At 44.8% G+C, this 18421-nt stretch overlaps 1 protein-coding gene across 2 annotated transcripts in view; it reads right to left on the bottom strand.

Annotated features, from left to right (window-relative positions):
* Positions 1-701: 701 nt before the first annotated feature.
* The window catches only part of EDC4 (enhancer of mRNA decapping 4), a 39607-nt gene continuing 21887 nt past the window's right edge, over positions 702-18421 (bottom strand). The window contains exons 17-29 of one of the 2 annotated variants that reach the window (XM_085314437.1): positions 17819-17966; positions 16372-16835; positions 14032-14133; positions 12904-13056; positions 11470-11506; positions 10279-10459; positions 8246-8401; positions 7265-7380; positions 6363-6528; positions 5163-5349; positions 3624-3843; positions 3032-3195; positions 702-1719 (exon numbers count right to left, since the gene is read on the bottom strand). In XM_085314437.1, the coding sequence (XP_085170563.1) occupies positions 1527-1719; positions 3032-3195; positions 3624-3843; positions 5163-5349; positions 6363-6528; positions 7265-7380; positions 8246-8401; positions 10279-10459; positions 11470-11506; positions 12904-13056; positions 14032-14133; positions 16372-16835; positions 17819-17966 (2287 nt within the window). In that variant the 3' untranslated portion in view covers positions 702-1526. The remainder of the gene's footprint in view (positions 1720-3031; positions 3196-3623; positions 3844-5162; positions 5350-6362; positions 6529-7264; positions 7381-8245; positions 8402-10278; positions 10460-11469; positions 11507-12903; positions 13057-14031; positions 14134-16371; positions 16836-17818; positions 17967-18421) is intronic. The other variant, XM_085314438.1, reaches the window with a different exon arrangement.

Genomic DNA, 18421 nt, shown 5'->3' with positions numbered 1-18421 from the left:
CCCGCCCCGCTCGGGGATCCCGCCCCCGTCGGCAGCGGCCCGCCCGCCTCCTGCGCGGGTGCGGCCGCAGCCTCCCACGCAGCAGCGCGAGGCGCGCGCAGCGGGGACGGCCGGGGGATGGGGGGGGGGGGAAGGGCAACCGGGCAGGGCGCTTGGCTGCCTGGGGTGCCCAGCTCGCTGCCAGGAGAGGCACAGAGAGCTGAGAGACGCTCCACCAGAAGGAGGGGAACCTGCTCACACCCTGGGAAGGAGAAACTGCTTTCTGCCCTCTCCCCTGTTCTCCACCTGCTAATAATCCCTCACCTCTCTTCTAACACCAGTTCAGGCAGAGGAGTGTCCTGCGTCTGCCTGGTTTCAAAGGGCATCACAGGCCCTGCCAGTCACTGCTTGGGGCAGCAGGCCATGCCTCGTGCTGTGAAAGCAGAAATTAATGAGTTTCTGCTGACAGCAAAGCACCACCTCTAATGGCGCATCCCAGCTGTCCTAGAAATGAAAAACACTTTTATTGAAGTGTCCAAAAGAGCTCAAGCATCAACTTCGGAGCTCCCTCAGAGCAGACCTGGGACAGAGGGCATCTTGCCCTCTTGCCTCCAGCTCCAGACCAGACAGCTCTTCAAGTCACTTCACACACTCCAGCAGTGGACCTGTTCCAAAAGCCTTGGCACCTCCTTCCCCCAGGGGAACAGAAGCAACTCCAGTAATTTGTTTTTCTCAAAAAGTTGTTTGTTGTTTATTGAATTCTTCTTAATGTTATTTCAAAAAAAAAYCAAAATTTAGATAAGAAGAAAAACCCTGGTGTAAAAATCAAAACTAAAGGAAACATCTGATCCATAGACATGCTCCAATACAAACAGAACCAAAGGCCCTGAGGGGCTCTTGTAGCTTGCTGCTTCCTGACCATTCCAACTCAGAGCACTTCCTCAGCTCACTCTAGAACCAGAAAGACATGCATGCACAGCTCCATTGCCCATATCTGCCTGGACTGTGTGGGAGCAGCTGTGGCTGTGCAGATCTGGAGTTAGATAAAACCTCTCTTCCTCCTTAGCTGATATCCTTCCACCTACTCATCCTGCCAGGGAGCATCTCCCTCTGAAGAGGGTTTTCAACTCCTTGACTATGGTACAAGTTTTTATCAATGACGAGTGCACATCCCTACAGCCCCCTTGCTCAGGCTCAGTGCATACCTTCCTTCTCCTCTGCTCATGGTCACAGACTCCAAACTAAAGGGCTAAGAAATCCACTGGCTTCTGCTGAAAGCAACTTGGACTGCCAGCTAGGCCTCAGGGATGGATGGGCAGGTGAAGAGGAGACTTAACTCTCAAAACAAGGCTGTTCAGGAAAATAAGCCAAGTGAGTGTTCAGTGATTATTTGGGACTATACACAGATGGCATTTGCCTTAGAGACATCACACACATGTTGATAGATTTCCTGGCAAGAGCTCTTAACACAAGCCATACATGGTTAGTTACTACTGGATCTGCTGGGTGGGCTTCCATGGAGCAGCCCACAAGATAGCGAGGTTCTCTTAGCTCATGCCAGGGGTGACCAGGCCCTGAAGCATTATCATGAGGCGACGGGCAGGTTTGCTCAGCGTGTTGTGCGGCTCCACCTGCAGAAACTGGAAGAGCTTCTGCCGCACCTGGTTCATGACAGATCCCATGTGGTCTCGGGTAATGGGGTCACTGTGGTCCAGGTGCATCACTGCTTCCTCCAAGTAACTGAAGGAGAGAGACCAGGTTTAGAGCCTCAACATGTGATCCCAGTCCAATTCAGTTCATTTTAGTGCTGAAAATAAAATTCTGTCCCCCATCTCAGTGCAGTAAGTTCATTCGTTAGAAAATAAATGTTATTGACTTCTAGCAGAGTCCAGCTATGCCTTCTTCAACATGCAGGCATAGCTTCCAGTCTGCAGACATGCAACACAGCCTGGCTGCCTGAACCAAGCAGGCAAACAGCATGCTAGAACTCCCTGGATAGAGGAAGGTGGTACTTGGCTACAGGCTATTCTTGGTAAGAGTTTTGTAAATACTTTCTTTGGTAGCTTTCTAGCATAAGCAAAACTAATTATTTGACAGTAAAAACCCTTTCAGCAGTGAGGTTTACTTCATGTAGGGATATATTTAAGGTCTGCTTCCAATATAGCTGTGTCTATGCAGGAAGGGAATGGGAAGAGGAAGAATTTTACCAACAAACTAAGTTCAGATAAGACATACATTTTCAAATCACAGCCAGAAAGTAAGCCCATTTTGTCACTGCAAGAGATACTCACTAACTGGCCAGCTTGAACTCAACAACAGTGGCTTTAAATCTGATTATCAGCTCTTCTGTAACTCAAAGCCTTTTTCCAGCTTTTTCTAGCTTGAGCTGCCTTCCCCCCATGCTAAACTGAGTTTATTAGAACTGGATTTAAGACATTTTCCATGAAATCCATGGTCAAAACCTTCAGGCAACTTAACAAATTAGTTTTTCAAGACAGATAATAGGACTTTGACTCAAAACCTAAAATTGTCCATGGCTAGTACCTGCACAGTCACTATTTTGTCACAGGAGCATCCAACAGACGCTTCTTCCAGAAGCTCCTGCTGCTCCTCGCACTGAATCTCTCTGGCAGTCATGATGAGAAACCACTAGCACAAAGTTCAGTAATGGATTAAGAATTAAGAGCAGAGCAAAGTTACTCTGGGTATTACATTATCCACTATCTCTCCTTCTACCTCCACATGGGAATTGCTCCTTGGTTACATGATATTGCTGCACAAACTGCAAATGATATTTAGAGACTACAAGACTAGGAGTTAACAGTGTCTACAGCTAGGAACCTATTCACTTCTACCTTTGGGCAGCAGAGCTCCCTGTGGCAATGCCTAGATCTTCTTTCAAGACTCAACAGTTTGTTCAAATGCCAGTAACAGGCCATAAAAGTTCTAACCTTCATCGAAGCACCACCTTCCACTTACATGTAGTGAATTTAAAGCCAGAGCCAGGAATGCGCCTGCATAGGTTCAACTCTGGCTCTGTGATCATACTCACTTCAGTTTCAGTTCCGTACGAGTACCCAAATCCGAGGAAAGCTGCTGAATGAGAGACAGGAGCACAGGCTGGGACAGTGGGCATGGATGTTGGCCAAATACTTGCTGAGGATCCACAGTCTCACATACATACAGGACCAGATTGAGATCAGCTGCTGTTAGAGCCTGCAACAAAGATACGGCCAGAAATGCAGAGGAAACGACAGATGAGGGACACAGTACAGAGTGTAAGAGAGCTGTCTGTTTGAGGACAGCTCAATGGCTCACCAGCCTGCTCTGGGAGCAGAAGGCTCTGCAACCCATGCTGTATATGCAAGCAGGACAGTGTTTAGGCTGTCAATCAAAGGACACCTCCATTTGTTCTAAACTGAAGGGAGGTAACAGACCATAACCAGACACAGGAGCAGGATATAGTCAGCAAGGACCAGGGCCATGTTTGCACTCCCCTGTCAGTTCACTGGCACAGCATCACTCCCTCTTAGCAGTAGAGTTGTATGAATTGTAGCAGGACTACATCCACACTTCAGGAAGCTCTTCTCCCCAGTGCAACCCCCAGCAAAGCAGAGAAGCTTTTTGCAAAGAAGCTTATGTACCTGCTGGAAAGCTTGATTGAGGTGTCCCTGCTGCAGTAGCTGAAGGATGTGAGTTTGTTGAGACTGGAAGTCCAGATGAGTAGAGGGGATCGGAGTCCCTGCCGCTGACCGCATTGCCTGGACAATGCTTGAGGTGACAGCTGCTTGCTGCTCCTTCATAGCCAGGCTCACTTCTCCTTTAATGACTCTCTGCACTTGAGCCAAAATAGACTCCTGCATGCTAAAGAAAAAAAAAAAGAAAGAAAAAAAAGCCCTCAAAAAAATAAAAAACCCACCCAAAGCATTTTTGAAAATGAAGAGCTGAGGGACTACATTGCTCAAAGCTTTTATTAGTGAGAAAGAACAGAAAAAACATAGGTTTATTTCTTTATTTTTATGTGGCTTCCAAAGGGTTCAAAAACTGCTGAGCCACAGGTACCTAGAACAAGCTGCACAGCGAAGCTGTATGGCCAGTGACACAGCCCCAGGGGCATATGCCGATGGTGCTGGGGTTCTTTATGAGAAAAGGATGTTCTATGGAGCTAATTCTTCCCTTACATTTTTTTCCCCTAAATCTTCACTGAATCTGACTTCCAAGCAAGGCTACTAGGCTCTCCATTCATCCTTGAATAGACATACATTTCTACATCACCTATATGCAGCTTCCCAGTCTGCACCTTTAAAATAAGAACAATCTCCTTCCCTGAGCCTGTAACCTCTGCATAGATGGCTAATTCAGAGTGCAGGCTCTGTTGCTATATGTTCCCCCAGGATAGGATCCTCCCCTCTTACCAAGAGGGCAAAAGATCAAACCTGCCCTACTGCAGCAGAGTTAGAATAGCAAAATTTCCCTGTGTAAAACCCATGCAATGAGACTGGCATTTAGTCTGGTATCTTTCCTGGCAAGTCTAGTCTGTGTTGAAGACTCCTAACACACACTGACATTACTGACATATGTTCTAACAGCTTAAAATAGACAGTAGCATTCTGCCCTGCAGCCAGTCTTAATGCCAGTCAGCCAGTCACCAGCTTCATGGCGTCAATGTGCTGAAAGGTACTGATGGGATTCTCTCCTGGAACCAGGATGGCCACACAAAAATTACTGCAGAACAAGTGGGAGGACAGAACAGCCTGCAGAAACTATTTGTATATGCATAAAGACACACAATAAAGAGGAAAAACCTAGAGGAGACCCAAAGATCATTTTGGAATAGGGAGGCTAGGCATATTCAAGTGTGCTTTTGGTCTGCATTAGGCCCCCTCACCCTTCCAAAATGCACATGGGACAGTCGGTTGAAAAGCAGGGCCCATGCTCCTACAGGCAGCAGAGATTCAGCTGGTCATTAGAAGTATTTTGTGACCTTTGTTTTGTGCTTCATAGGGCAGCAGTTACACCAGCCCACGCGTTTTTTTGTCATACTGTTCAAACAAGGCTAACAAGAAGCCCTATAGCATTTGTGGTAAAGGATTTACTGCCACAAGTGAGCAGGGAGAAGTTTTGTCTTGCACATGTACATCTCTCACTGACATCTCTTTCAACAAGCCTAGCTGCCAACTTACTTGCCCACAATAATATGCAGCTGATGCTGGACCTCAGCATGGACACTGGCCGCAATGGTGGAAGCTAGTTGTTCAGTGGTGCTCTGGAAAGTGCCGATAAGCTGTCGAAGCTGATTCAGCAGCGGGTCCCGGGCCTCCTGTTCTCGTGCTTTCTTGTTCTTCATGTGAGTCTCAAGCTGCTGGATATCTGCAACAACCAAAAAGCTTCCCAGAAAGATGTTCATGCCATCAATGCTGTGGAGATGGTCAGGGCACAGATCCAGTTGCCAGGCTCTACACATTCCCCAGCAGGATCAATAACTTAGCCAGTATTCCAGAGCAGGACAGCAGGCAGCAGAATCCACAAGCCTTGCTTTGGGCTGTGTTACATATTAACGTAGAAACCCTGCTCCCATTCTCCCATCAGTGTTACATGACACAGCAATAATGCCAAGGGTTCTTTTTTGACAAGTTCTTTATAAAGACTGTTCAGGGCAAGATAAAGATGGGGGTGAGGGTATGTCATACACAGTATGGGTTATGATCTGCATTAGTGATGAGTTGAAAATCAATAAAATTATTAAGGGAAAAGAGGAGGTACATTTCTGACAAGAGGAGATGTCTGCAGAGATCACAAAGTTGTATTTTAAAATATTTTATGAAATGGCTTGATCAAAAGGCAGAAGAAAAAAAGTTCTAGGTACTTATAGCAACCTTGGGAGACCTGTGAGGAGGGGTGGGGGAGTATAAAATAAACAGTAGCTGGACACACTCTGCATATCAAGGGACAAAAGAAGTCCCTGTGCCAGCAAGGAACCTTCTCCAGTTCTATTGCACCTCTGAGAGGATGGACCATCTGTAGGAATGCTACCCTCTCCATGCTTCATTCTTCTGATGTCAGATTGAGACAGTCCTACAGCTGGGCTTCACTGTTCAGAGATGAAAGCATAGGTCCACAGAAACAGGAAAAGTATTTTGCTGCACAGACTACAAAGACCTGAGGTGTATCCCTGTTCTTATATCAACCTCTACAAAGATCTCCTCTCTTTTCCTCCTGTTTCTGAAGCATGAAAAGCAGTATGTTTTCAGACCATGAAGAAGGGCTAAGAGATTAAACAGCTACTAATGAAACAAGGCAAAGGCATCAAGCAAAGGCCATCTTGTAAGCCAGTAACACAAATACACTGTGGAGAGAAAACACAGAAAAGAAAACCTACTCACATTCCTGTGTGCCCTGCTTGAAGGTTTCATTGATTTGCTGGAACATGGACTGGCAGCTCTTCTCAAAGGCGGGCAATACGACACTTTGGAATGCTTCCCTGTATGCTGACTGGATCGGTCCTTGCAGGATATCAGCCGTTGCTCTCACAACAGCATCTGTAAGGTTCTTACAAGCACACACAGAAGAGGCTCCAGAGAATTAACAACATCCTGTATCCTGATGCAGGACAAAGATGTGAACAAACATTGTACATCCTTGCAACACACACACACACACCAGAAAAGATCAGTCCAGTGTCAGATGCACATGTTTCCTGAGCAGCTGAACTCTTTCCATTGACCAAGCTGCACCACAACTATGGCAGGCAGATAACCTGCCTGCTGACAGACTGTCCAAGAACATCATGGCTTCCCTATAGCTCAGGGAAGCCAGCAGAGTCATGCTGGGCTCTTTTCCTCTTCCCCAACTTCCCTCCCACAGCTCACCATTCCCTCTGTCAAGGTAAGCTAGGTTTTGCTCTCTAAGTAATGGAGAAATGGAGAACAGAGTGGAGAGCAGAAGAGCAAGTCAAACTTTTACCACTTGGCTGACTGAGACAGTCCTGAAAACCAGTAATGAAAAACTACTCCAGTACTACTAGCAGTAATGAGAATCTTGATTCCAGTACAAAATGAACAATTAGTAAGTTAAAGAAAGGTCTAATGAGGTAAAGGAGGCAGGAGACACAACTCTCCTACTCTCCTGATGAGGCCAGAGAAGAGCTTTGTTTGATCACCAGCCACTACACAGACCTCAGATCCATCCAGAGAAACAGGTGAGGCGAAGAGGTAATGAGGAGTCATTAGCCAGGGGGGTGGCAGCTCAGTGTCCCCAGAGAAAGTTGCAGTCTGGCTCTCCTTACCTTTGATTTCACTAGCTTGGTGATATTCTCTTTCAGTGTGCCCTCAACAGCATTGAGCTTCGTGGCAATAGTGTTACTTAGCTGGCCAGCAATAGGTTCCATGCTCTTAGAAATGCCTAGACACAACACAAATAGTCAAAGTTGAAGCTCTAAGCCCAGAGGCAAACTTCAAAACCAGAGAAGGGAAACAGAATCAAACTCTTCCTAGAGGTGTCAGATGATACAGCAAAGGGCAACAGTCTCAAACTCTGGTTTGGGAAGCTAAGATTGGACATTACAGAATCACAGAACAGTTGGAGATGGAAAGGACCTGTGGAGATCATCTGGTCTGACCCCCCCCCCCCAACTCACTCAAGTAGCATCAGGTAGAGCAGTTGCCCTGCTATTAGGAGAAACTTTCTTTGCCAAGAAGGTGGTGCAGCCCTGGAAGTCACCAGAGAGGCTACAGAATCTCCACCCTTGAAGATTTTCAAGGTTTGTCCAAAGTCACAGCTGACCTGATCTAGAATTGTGGGTAGTCCCTCTTGCAAGCAGAAGGGTGGCCACTAAAGATTCCAGAGGCCTTTCCCAGCAGTATTTCTAGGAATCCTCCCTTACATGGAAGAAGTCTGTGTTTYAAGGAAGGGCAAATACAACTTTAGGCTTGCTTCAATCTAGTCTCAACACTTCTAAACTCACTGGCCTCCTTCCGTCACAGAAAGGAAGGACGGACTCCAAAACCTTTGTGCTTTTAACAAAAGGTCATACCAACACCAAAAGGTGTTCCCAAAAGCTATACTTCTGGGAGCCTCATATTCCTTCCACCCCTGCACTCATCTCAGACTGCTGTGTGGCCCACAACAGCTCAAGGTGCACAGACTAGTCTTCCTATAACTTAACTCCTATTTCATATAGTGCCAGCATTTCTGTACAGCATGTTTTCAATCCCTACTGGGCTAATTGTGGACATCCACCTTCAAAAATCCAGAAAGTAACACTTACATTGGGGTACTGTCTTCTTCATCTCTTCACGAATGGTTCTCTCCAGACGATTACACACTGCAGTGGAGAGGGACTGAGAGAGCTGCTGAGAAAGATGCTCTTGGAGCTGTCCATTGCGCTGCTGTCCTTCCGTCAGCACTCTATCTAGTCTCCTCTCTAATAAGTACACACATTAAGGAGCACAAACAACAGATTTCCTCTGCCAGCAACACTTTTGTCTTACAGAGATGCATACTACCCTCACCTCCAGAGGCTCTATGAGAGTGAATCTGCAGTGCAGATGAGAGAGGGGTCCAGAATGTGACTGATGTGTCTCTGTCAATAACAGGATTCTGTCAAACAACCAGGATGAGAAAAGAGCTCTGGAGGAAAATAAGGCTGTAGTAGAAAAGCCAAACAGCAGAGAGAAGCTTAGCAGCAGTGCTCCCTACAGAAACCAAGAAACCTAATAACCATAAAAAGCAAATAGGTAAAAACTTTTCTATGGGATGGAATTGGTGGACACAAGTGAACCTACTGCAGGGGAGTGAACACAGCCTTCATAAACATTAGCCATACTTCATGGAGCAACTGTATTCTCTGATGGGATCAACACACAGATAAAGATGCATGTGCAACCACAAAACCAACCAACCACAAAACCAACCAACCACAAAACCAACCAACCACAAAACCAACCAACCACAAAACCAACCAACCACAAACACCCTTTTCCCTAGATCTCCTACCAAAGGCTAAAAATAAAATTGGCTATCACAGAATTAAGAGGTAAAAGATCTTTCAGTGAATTAAGAAAGGGATAGGAGGAACAAACAACAGGAATACACAGTCACTTTCCAAAACAAGAGGAGCTTATAAGTGAGCTACACCATGAGCCTGTGTTTTTCAGCACAAATCAGCTAGAAACAGAGATGGCAAAACTTATCAAACTATTCACTATCATCAAGACTAAAGCTGACTGCAAAGAACAAAGATGAATACCTTAGTATTTTCTGAAAACAAAATTCAACTGCTGGCATAAATCAATGTACATATGACATTGTGAAAATAGAAAAAAGGGATTCTAATACTGCATTATAACTCTACACTGAACTTCAGGGGAAAAGTAAATGAGTTATCTATGAAAATATCAGCCTCATAGTCTAAATGGAAAATCAAGCTGATCATCAAGAAAAAGAAGTCATTGTAGAAATCTACGGTACACCAACATCTTACATGTGGTAATAGTTCCTCTATCTTTTATAAAAATTAGAAAAGGTACAAAGCAGAGTAATATGGATTGTCAGTTAAGAGTGCCTTCAGACAAGACATGAAATTGGCTAGTCTCCCCTCAACAGCAGAGTCGGAAGTGACAAAACCTATAGTAGCAACAGACATACAAGAACTGATTACTTGCGACACAGTAACTAGGCATGAAGAAATGATCAGATAGTAGGCTCAAAAACAACAAAAGAAACCACTTTTCAGACAACACATAAGGGACCTATGGACCTCAAAGCCACCAAAAGTATATATACAGTAGTCAGATGCAATTTCTGCTTCAAACGAAAGGAGGACAGGACCATGAACACATTCTTCTGCAACTGGCCACTACCTAAGGTAAGATAATGTAGTAGGTACACCTTTAGTCTACTCCAGCATTACAACGCTTGAGATCTTAATGGGTAACTGGAAGACTTTAGTGGCATGGACAAAAGAGCAACTCTTCTCATTCTGTTTCTGACTTGCTTGCCCTTGAAAAGGGGTAGAGATCAGTCAGTGATTGAAATAGTTGCACTGCAGCCAGGCCTTCTTCTAATGTGCCTATGGCCCACACTACTAAAAATCTTCGAACTTTGTTAGCTCTTCTCATGTCTCACTTGTCTGGCAGCCCTCCGCTGTTTCATTCTCAGGCAACATTTGCAAACACCTGAGTAATTTTAACGTTTTAGGTTAAAGGGCCTGAAGGAAAGAGAACATTTTCTCTGCAAAGCAAGTCCAAAATACCTGACTTGTGCGATGCACACCCACAGAAAGTTTCCTAGGAAGGATACGCTCCTGCTCCTGCTGGGAGTCAATCACCCTCTCCACATGGCCCATGATGGAGCTCTGAATGGCATCCAAGTGATCCGTGAGTCTCTGCAACAGCTCCATCTGGTTCTGACGCAGCTCAGAGAGCTCCCGCTGTTGGCTCCTCAATATGCACATCAGCTCATCCTGGAACTCTGGTGTCACCTGTGGGTGGAGAGGACAGGTACTCAATTCCAACAAGATCAGAGGTCAATCAAGTCAAGATTTCTGCTAGGAAGTGAGTTATGCCATGTGCCAAGGACAGAGCAGAAAATGAGGCCAACTTAATGCCTAAGACTATCGTCCTAAGAAATAAACTAATAATGCAAAGTACATGAAATTCCCACACAGAATTCACAAATGGCTGCTCAGAATACGCTCAAGTGTTTAGATTCAAGATTCCCTTCAAAGCTCTGGCATCTAAAAGAGTAGGACAAACCAGATCCTATTTACTTTCGGACACATACTGAGAAAGAGAATTTAGGACTCTGAGGTAAACAAGGGCCTCAAATAGTTTAAAAAGGGAGCTGTGCAATCACTGGAGTAATAAGAAGCTTCCCCAGAGAGCTTTCTCAGCTCTCTTGCATGTTTAGGAATAACCAAACAATTGGAGAAGTACAAATCTGTAGTTCACAGAGTCTGTTCATCTGCTGAAAAATCTTAAGGTGGCATAAGAATCCAAGGACAGTTCAATGAGTGAATGTAACTCAGCTGAGAGAATTTTCTGCCCAACACAAAGGTGCTATCAATGGGGATAAGAAATTCCAGGAGGCTGGTTCCATTCTGATCTTTTCTGTGTTGGAAACAGCTTGTCCTGCTGCTGATGCATGCAAGTTGTCTTGGGAAGGAAGAAGAAATGAGTAGTGGAGTTTCAGATGAAATAGGGCTTGTGAGAACACAGAAATGCAAGCTGACATTCCAAGGTACAAAGGAAGACATTGTTCTGGACAACACTGAGCAGCTCCTTCTCAGCTGCACAAGTCATAGAACTGAGCAATGCTAAAAAAAACTTGCAATTTCAAAAACCTGCAATTTCAGCCTGCCCAAGCACAGTAGGTGCCCTTGGTAGCTGAAGGAACCAGGATGGTCTTTCCTTCAAGCCTTTGGTAAGCCAGTAAATAGAGCTGGAGCATGAGGTCTTTGGAATGGACTGCAGAAATAGCTCTGTAACTCACCTGGTTGTTAGATGATCTTGGTGACTGGTTCACATCTCTGGAAATAAAAATAAAAAAGTAGTAATGTAATTATGTCAATCACCTGCTATAATTATCCAAATCCTCTGCCAAAACAGACCACACACTTTATAGACTATGTTAGATCTTACACTTCAGCTGATGCATCTGTTTTGCCTATTATAACATGAGAGCTGCAGGAGATGATGCAAGCCCAAACCCTACAGCACTGTGACTCCATCATTTCCATTATTCACAGGCTGTACAGACTGATCCCTTCACAGGAATGCTTGCAACAAATGGCAGAAATTTTTACCAAGCCTTAATAAGGACTGCTACAAAGAAGAATGCATGCTAATTTTTCAGCCTTGTCCAAATTCAAAACCAGGAAAGCCATTTAGACTTTAGAAGGTTTCCTGATATTTCACAAAGAAAAACCTAGTACTCATCTGTTAAATATAAAATTAATGAGTTTCAAATCATCTAGAATGACTCCAGCTCTCAAGGCAAGGAAACCACTGATGCCTTCCAGCATAAACAGAATAAACACTGWTTCAGTGACACTGGGGGAGCTGTACGAATCCACACCTATGAACAACCAAACATTATCAAAAGGATTTGTAATTCACGTACTACATTCAGTTAGCTGGTTAGAAAGGATCAATGCAGGATAAAAGAAGGGCATTTCTGAGGCTGAGAACTTCTTGGTGTCACAGAAAGACTACAACAAAAACTTAATGCCCAAATCCATGTTCCTTAAGACCTATGTAGCTAGAGCGCCAAAACAATGGCTCCCACAGAGCCATTGGAGCACAAAAAAAAAAAAAAAAAAAAAAAAGGAGAGCGAGCGAGAGAGAGCCATCTGCTATGCTACTTCTTTCAAGTTAATGCAAACAGACTGATCTTGCCATGGGCAGATCTTTCTAGTCATCAAGTTTCAATTACAAGACATTCACACAGCCACGTTTAGAAACACGCAAAAGCAGCAAGCAGTAGCAATGGATAGATATTGTCAAACAAGGTCCTGTGCCAGCATCCACAAGCCAACCAGAAATCAAGAGCACGTTAAGCTATATCCACAGCATTGCAGTTCCAATGATGCCTTCACTGGAACAGGCAAATGTATCCAATGTCCCCAGCGGTGTGCAACAGTGATTTTCCTTCCACAAATTCTTTGGAAGCCCAGACTAGAGTTTGGACCAAGTTCCAGCTGGAAAGGTAGGACAGGTTCTACTCCCCTACCCACAAGTAAAAGCCAGTGTCTGAATAGTCAACAACACTTTCTGTGTAGTTACTGTCACTTGCAAATGGGGCAAGGTTGGAAACACATGACCACAGCACAGCCTTAGACCCCAGTCTCGTTGCTAATGGCTATATCAGGTTGTGCCCCTAAACAGCTGCACCCACAGTCATCTGTATCTATCAAGCCCAGCATACCCGTCATCTTTCTTGCCCTTCCGTTTTAGCTTTGGGGAAGCCCGAGGGGATGCCTTGGCTTTCCAGTCCTTCACAGGCAGCCTCTGCGTAGATGCTTTGGCACCAAATCCACCTGATGTAGAAGCCAAACTTGCAACTTCATCATCATGGTCACTATGAAGGAACAGCAGGGGAGAGGACATCACTTGCAATACTGGACAGCATTAGCCTTCACTAAGGCAGAAGGGTTCACACTCTGCTCTGCATCCACACATGTTCAGAGTCACTCTGCTACGAATTCCTGCCACTTTGATCTTTAATGCAGAGACCAAGCTCAGCCCGGCCTGCTCCATTTTGATCCAGGACTGCTCAGACTGCGATTCAGGGCTGCATGACAGGACCTGAAGAGCCTCTGCATTACAGAGGACTGTGGATCAGGCAGTGTAATAGAGTTTGATGCCTGTTCTTGCTGCAGACACACCCTAGCACAGAAGCCCTGTGATGTAACGGCTGATCCAGTGGGGGAACCCAAGCATAGTGTATCCTGACAGCTTTACAGACAGAAAACACCTCATGCAGCAAGTACTGCAGTAAGAAAGGAGAATCAGATGGAGCCTAGGAATTGCGTGCAGTCCTTGGTACCTCAGACTCTCTCAGCTGCTGGCCAGCTACACATTTTGATCTGAATTGAAGCATGGATTACAAAAAAGCCCTCAGCTGCCAAGCGGGGCTAGTTTGCCATGCACACAAAATGTGGCTTTTGGTTGGCTTATGATAGAGTAAAGATAGCAAAACCAGGAAGCTGTGACTTCTGAGGCAATCCTGCTACCTCACCTTAAATACAATATTTCAATACTGGTCCCTTAATAAGTTTACACTGGTAATTAATCCAGGATTGGTTTATGCTCTTATGAGCAGCACAGTTAAGCCTTTCCCTACAGGGGATAAACTGGACAGCCTCCAGAAGTCCATCTCATGATCAGCTGAAGTCACTGGACATTATGGAAGTTTGACTGCATATACATATTAAGTCAGGAGACAAAGAAAAGACATTCAACCCACACGTGAAGGCTTGCTGGGGACAGAAGCACAAACGTAGCCTGAACTGAGTTCATGCAGGGCAGGAGAGGGGGCTAAGCACTCTGGTACCTCTGTTCTGCACTAGCATCCTGGCTGTCATGTTGCAGCAGATGGTAGCTGTGTCGGTGATGGGAAGAGCTCTTGTGTTTTTCTTCAACTTCATCCCTTGGGCTAGAGGAGGAAAAAAAGAATGAAAATACGATCATGAAAGTCTCCTTCAGCTGGATATTTGCTTACTCCTATTGCTATTCTCATGGGGCATACTGTTAGCAGGTCTATAAATCTATTTGCATAGATCCAGAGAGCAGCAAGTGTTTGGAGATACTAATAAGAACTACTGCATACTTGTCTTTCGGAAGGGACAAGCACCTCAGCTATGCTTCAGGCAGTAACCAAGAATAATCTCCCAACAACCAATCATGCAGAAGAAGTTATCCACCACTCAAAAGAGGCTGTTCAGTGCATGCCAGCAGATATCATCATCTTAGGCTTTTTTTTTCCTTAAGCAATTCTGATCAATGGGGCAAAATTCAGTGCCACTCAGTTCTCCTAACCTTTTGAAGACAGTAGCAGGAAGCATGACAATTTGACAGCTTAGCTCTGCCAGATAGGCTAGGACTGCAGTAATGAATCCAGTCAGAGCTTCATAAAGGTTTTCAGAGCAAAAGACTAGGCCTATTTAAATTCAATATGTAGGAAGATCATTGAACAGAAACAAATACTTATTACTTTCAGGCAGGCTGATGGCTAACATGTCCAGTCAAAATACATACACATACATATATATATATATACACACACGTATGTATGTATGTATGTATATGTATTTTTTATATATACATTTTATATACATATACTTACATACATATATATATAGAGAGAGAGAATCATAGAATTGATAAGGTTGGAAGAGACCTCTGGAGATCATCTAGTCCAACCTCCATGCTCAAGCAGGGTCACACAGAGCATGTTAGACAGGGTTGCATCCAGGCGGGCCTTGAATATCTCCAGAGAAGGAGACTCCACAACTTCTCTGGGCAACCTCTTCCAGTGCTCTGTCACTCTCACGGTGAAGAAATTCCTCCTCACGTTCAGGCGGAACTTCCTGCGTTTTAATTTTTGCCCATTGCCTCTCGTCCTGCCACACGGGACAACTGAAAAGAGTTTGTACCCGTCCCCTTGACACCCTCCCTTCAGGTGCTTGTACACATTGATAAGATCCCCCCTCAGTCTTCTCTTCCCCAGGCTGAAGAGGCCCAGCTCTCGCAGCCGTTCCTCATAGGGCAGATGCTCCAGCCCTCTGATCATCTTTGTAGCCCTAAATATATATTTTTTATATAGCTGGGAGCAAGTGAAATATCTCAGATCCAAAAATATCTGATCTGATATTCTCTTTTGAGAAATCCTTAAAGAATTCAGAGWGTGGGATTGAGGAGAGTTGGAAACTCCCTAAAAAAAAATCTTTTCTGGACTTTGAATTATGAGCAAAAGAAAAAACACAGCATGAAGACATAGCCTCAGTGCTCTCCCCAGAGTCAACAGAACCAAGACTATTTCTGAAGCAGTATCCTCAGCTGAAGAAGCAGAGGGGTAGGCCTTTCTCTTGTAATTCTGGCAGGGGACAGCTCTGGATTGTTAGACAGACAACACTGACCCTCCCAGCCTGCTACAAGGGTTCAAAAGGGAAGTGTTTACTGCCTCCCAGGGTGTATACAGCCCTGGCCTAGAGAGACTCAGGGGATGGCAGATCCATTTTGCGGTTCCAGTCCTGCTGGAAGACACAGACATTAATACTGCAATGAATCCTAGCACTGCCCCCAGCAAAAAAGTTTGCTTCTGATAAGCAGGCAGATGTGATGCTGCCTCAATCTGCATGCCTACTCCACAGCGACATTATCATTCATTTCCTGACTTTTAAAGCACATTTTGTCTGATTTCTAATGCTAGCTACACAAAGCCAATCACAGAAAAGAGACATACAATTAACCTGTAACTAAACTTGCCAATTATGTGCTAACTGGTTCCTTCAAACAAGGGCCTACAAGGGGATCATCTGGAGTAGAATTTAGCTTGCACTGGTTTTGTTTCAGAAGTGTTATTAAAAAAAAAAAAGTCTCCATTCTCGGGAGAACATGAAGGCCACTAAAGTGGATATTTCACCTTGTTAAAAGAGATCCCTTGAGCTGAAAGGGGTCCAAGAGGGCGCACACAATCAGAGCTCAGTTTGGAAGTTTAGGACACAGTGTATATAAACCAGGCACCCAGTAAGTTTGAATCATTGAGTTTTTCAAGGAAAATGAGGGATGGGAAACTGTTCTAGCTCAACGGCAATATAAGGGCTTTTCATCAAGCTAGCAACCCAGGAAGCATCAAGAAACTGTCCCAAGAAAGACACATCCAAGTGATTACCTGTCCGCCATGCTGTTCCTAGTTTCTCTGGTTATGTCAGGAGCTGCTGGCCATGGCTGACTCACAACAGTGTCAGAAGACGCATTTTCCTGAGTTAAAGCAGTCTCCAGTAATGATGGAGCATTCAGTCTGTCCACCTCTACTTGAGCCATGTCCAAAGAGTGGTGGCTGTGATCAGAATTGTGGCAGTTCCTCGGAGACAGCAAATGCAAGGCTGAAGCAGCTGATGCCATACTGTCTGCATGATGACTGGGCTCCAGCACCTCTGCAGGGAGCCCAGACTGACCAGCTGCAAAACTGCGTTGCAAGGTCTCAGAAGCAATCTCTGGGATATCTTGGGACATGGCTGTAGAAGCAGAGGAAATGACATCTGGCGAACGTTCACGGGTGGGAGAAGCCTGAGGCACTACCAAGGGCTCCACTTCCTGCAGTTCCAGAGCTAGAGAGGGGTTGCCTGGTGTGACCTGAATTCAAAATAAAATACCATAATATAACATCAAACAAGACCCTTCAGCCTTTGCAGTCATCCCAAGACACCCTGGCACCTTTCACCAACTGCTAAACAACTGCCCTAACACCAACAATCACCCTCTGAAGACAGCCAGGCTGTATTCTTTCCTCATATACCTGCCACCTAAAGTATTCAATAGATGGAGAAGGGCTCCAAGACTTGTAATGAGACTGTGCACTATCACCTTCACTTGCTTCAGGATCCCTCCAATTTCTCAATGCAAAATCAGCATGTTTTTTTCAACATCTATCATCTACTTGCAGAAACATTTACCAATTCTTCAGCACATAACCCTCCTCCCACCAACACTCTCCTTAAATCAAAGGAAATCTTGACTAGCATATAAAGGAATACAGAATTAAACTCAAAATTACACCATCTCCCAGCAAGGCCAACAACACACTTAACTGAGTTCTAGTTTGAACACACTTCCAAAAGAAAACTTAACACTGGTTCCATCTCCCTGATCTGCTCCACTTCAAAAGAAAAGATTTGGTTAGTTTTAACGCTAAGTTATCTCCAGAGCTGAAAGTTTATTTCAGCTTAAAGTTTTGGTCACAATCACATCACACTCAGAAAGAAAAATTTAAGAATAAGAAGTAATATTTCACATCCTAAGACCAGTAAGAAGGAAGAAACCTTTCCAGGTAGCACTGTCTCCCAACACACAGACTGACCACTTCTGACCGTTGTGATAGTGATAGCATAAGCTAGAGCTGTCTGTAGTTTTCTGAGACATCCTGCTTTGTGGCAGGATCAAGCTCCATTAATAGACTGATAAACCAGGCTGCAGATCTGTGCTGACAGCTTTGTTTTCTGAAGTGTAGACCTTGGCCCTGCTATTATACAAATAAACCTCATTTCAGTTTGCAAAAACCTATAGAGAGTTACCACAGCCCATGAGGAGAAAGAAGCAAGTTGTATTTGGAGCCTTACAGGTGCCTTTGATGTTAGCTTGTCAGGGAGGCCAGGGATAAGAACTGAATGGCTCCTAGGACTAGTCTGAAGGCTGCTGCTACTGCTACTCAGTGTGAGGCTGGTGTCCAGCTGCATCTTGGGGCTTACTGTCAAGTCTTCCGACACCCTGTACAGAATGGACAAAACCAAATCAGGCAAGTCAACTTAATGATACAGATCCGCATTGAACACTCGAGAAGTCTAGATTCACAAGTCAATGGAGGAGCCAATTCACAGATAATAGAGGGCCCAATCCAAATTTCATCAGTCTTCTCCAAGCTCTTCCCTCTTCACTCTGTGGTCACTTGCTCCCTGTCAACTAGCAACTGCATCTCCTAATCACCACATAAGCCAAAGAAAGTCTAAATGGAAACAAAGAAAAGAGGGGCATTGTAACCTGTTTGAGGAAGTGTTAGATTTTGAGGGGTCAGTGAGACAAGGGACCCATTATATCTTCAATTCACACTGTGAGGAGTTTAGGGAGAAACAGGACACTACAGAATAGGTCCTTGGTCTTTTTCTCTGACCCTAGAAACGAAGTTTTCCTTATCAGTTACACAGCTCAACCCACCTCATCCCTGG

This window comes from Rhea americana, unplaced genomic scaffold, assembly GCF_003343005.1.
Source record: "Rhea americana isolate MKP2758 unplaced genomic scaffold, rheAme1 scaffold_403, whole genome shotgun sequence".
Lineage (NCBI taxonomy): Eukaryota > Metazoa > Chordata > Aves > Rheiformes > Rheidae > Rhea > Rhea americana.
The sequence above is the reverse complement of the archived record's forward strand: the minus strand, read 5'-3'. Positions and strand labels throughout refer to the sequence as shown.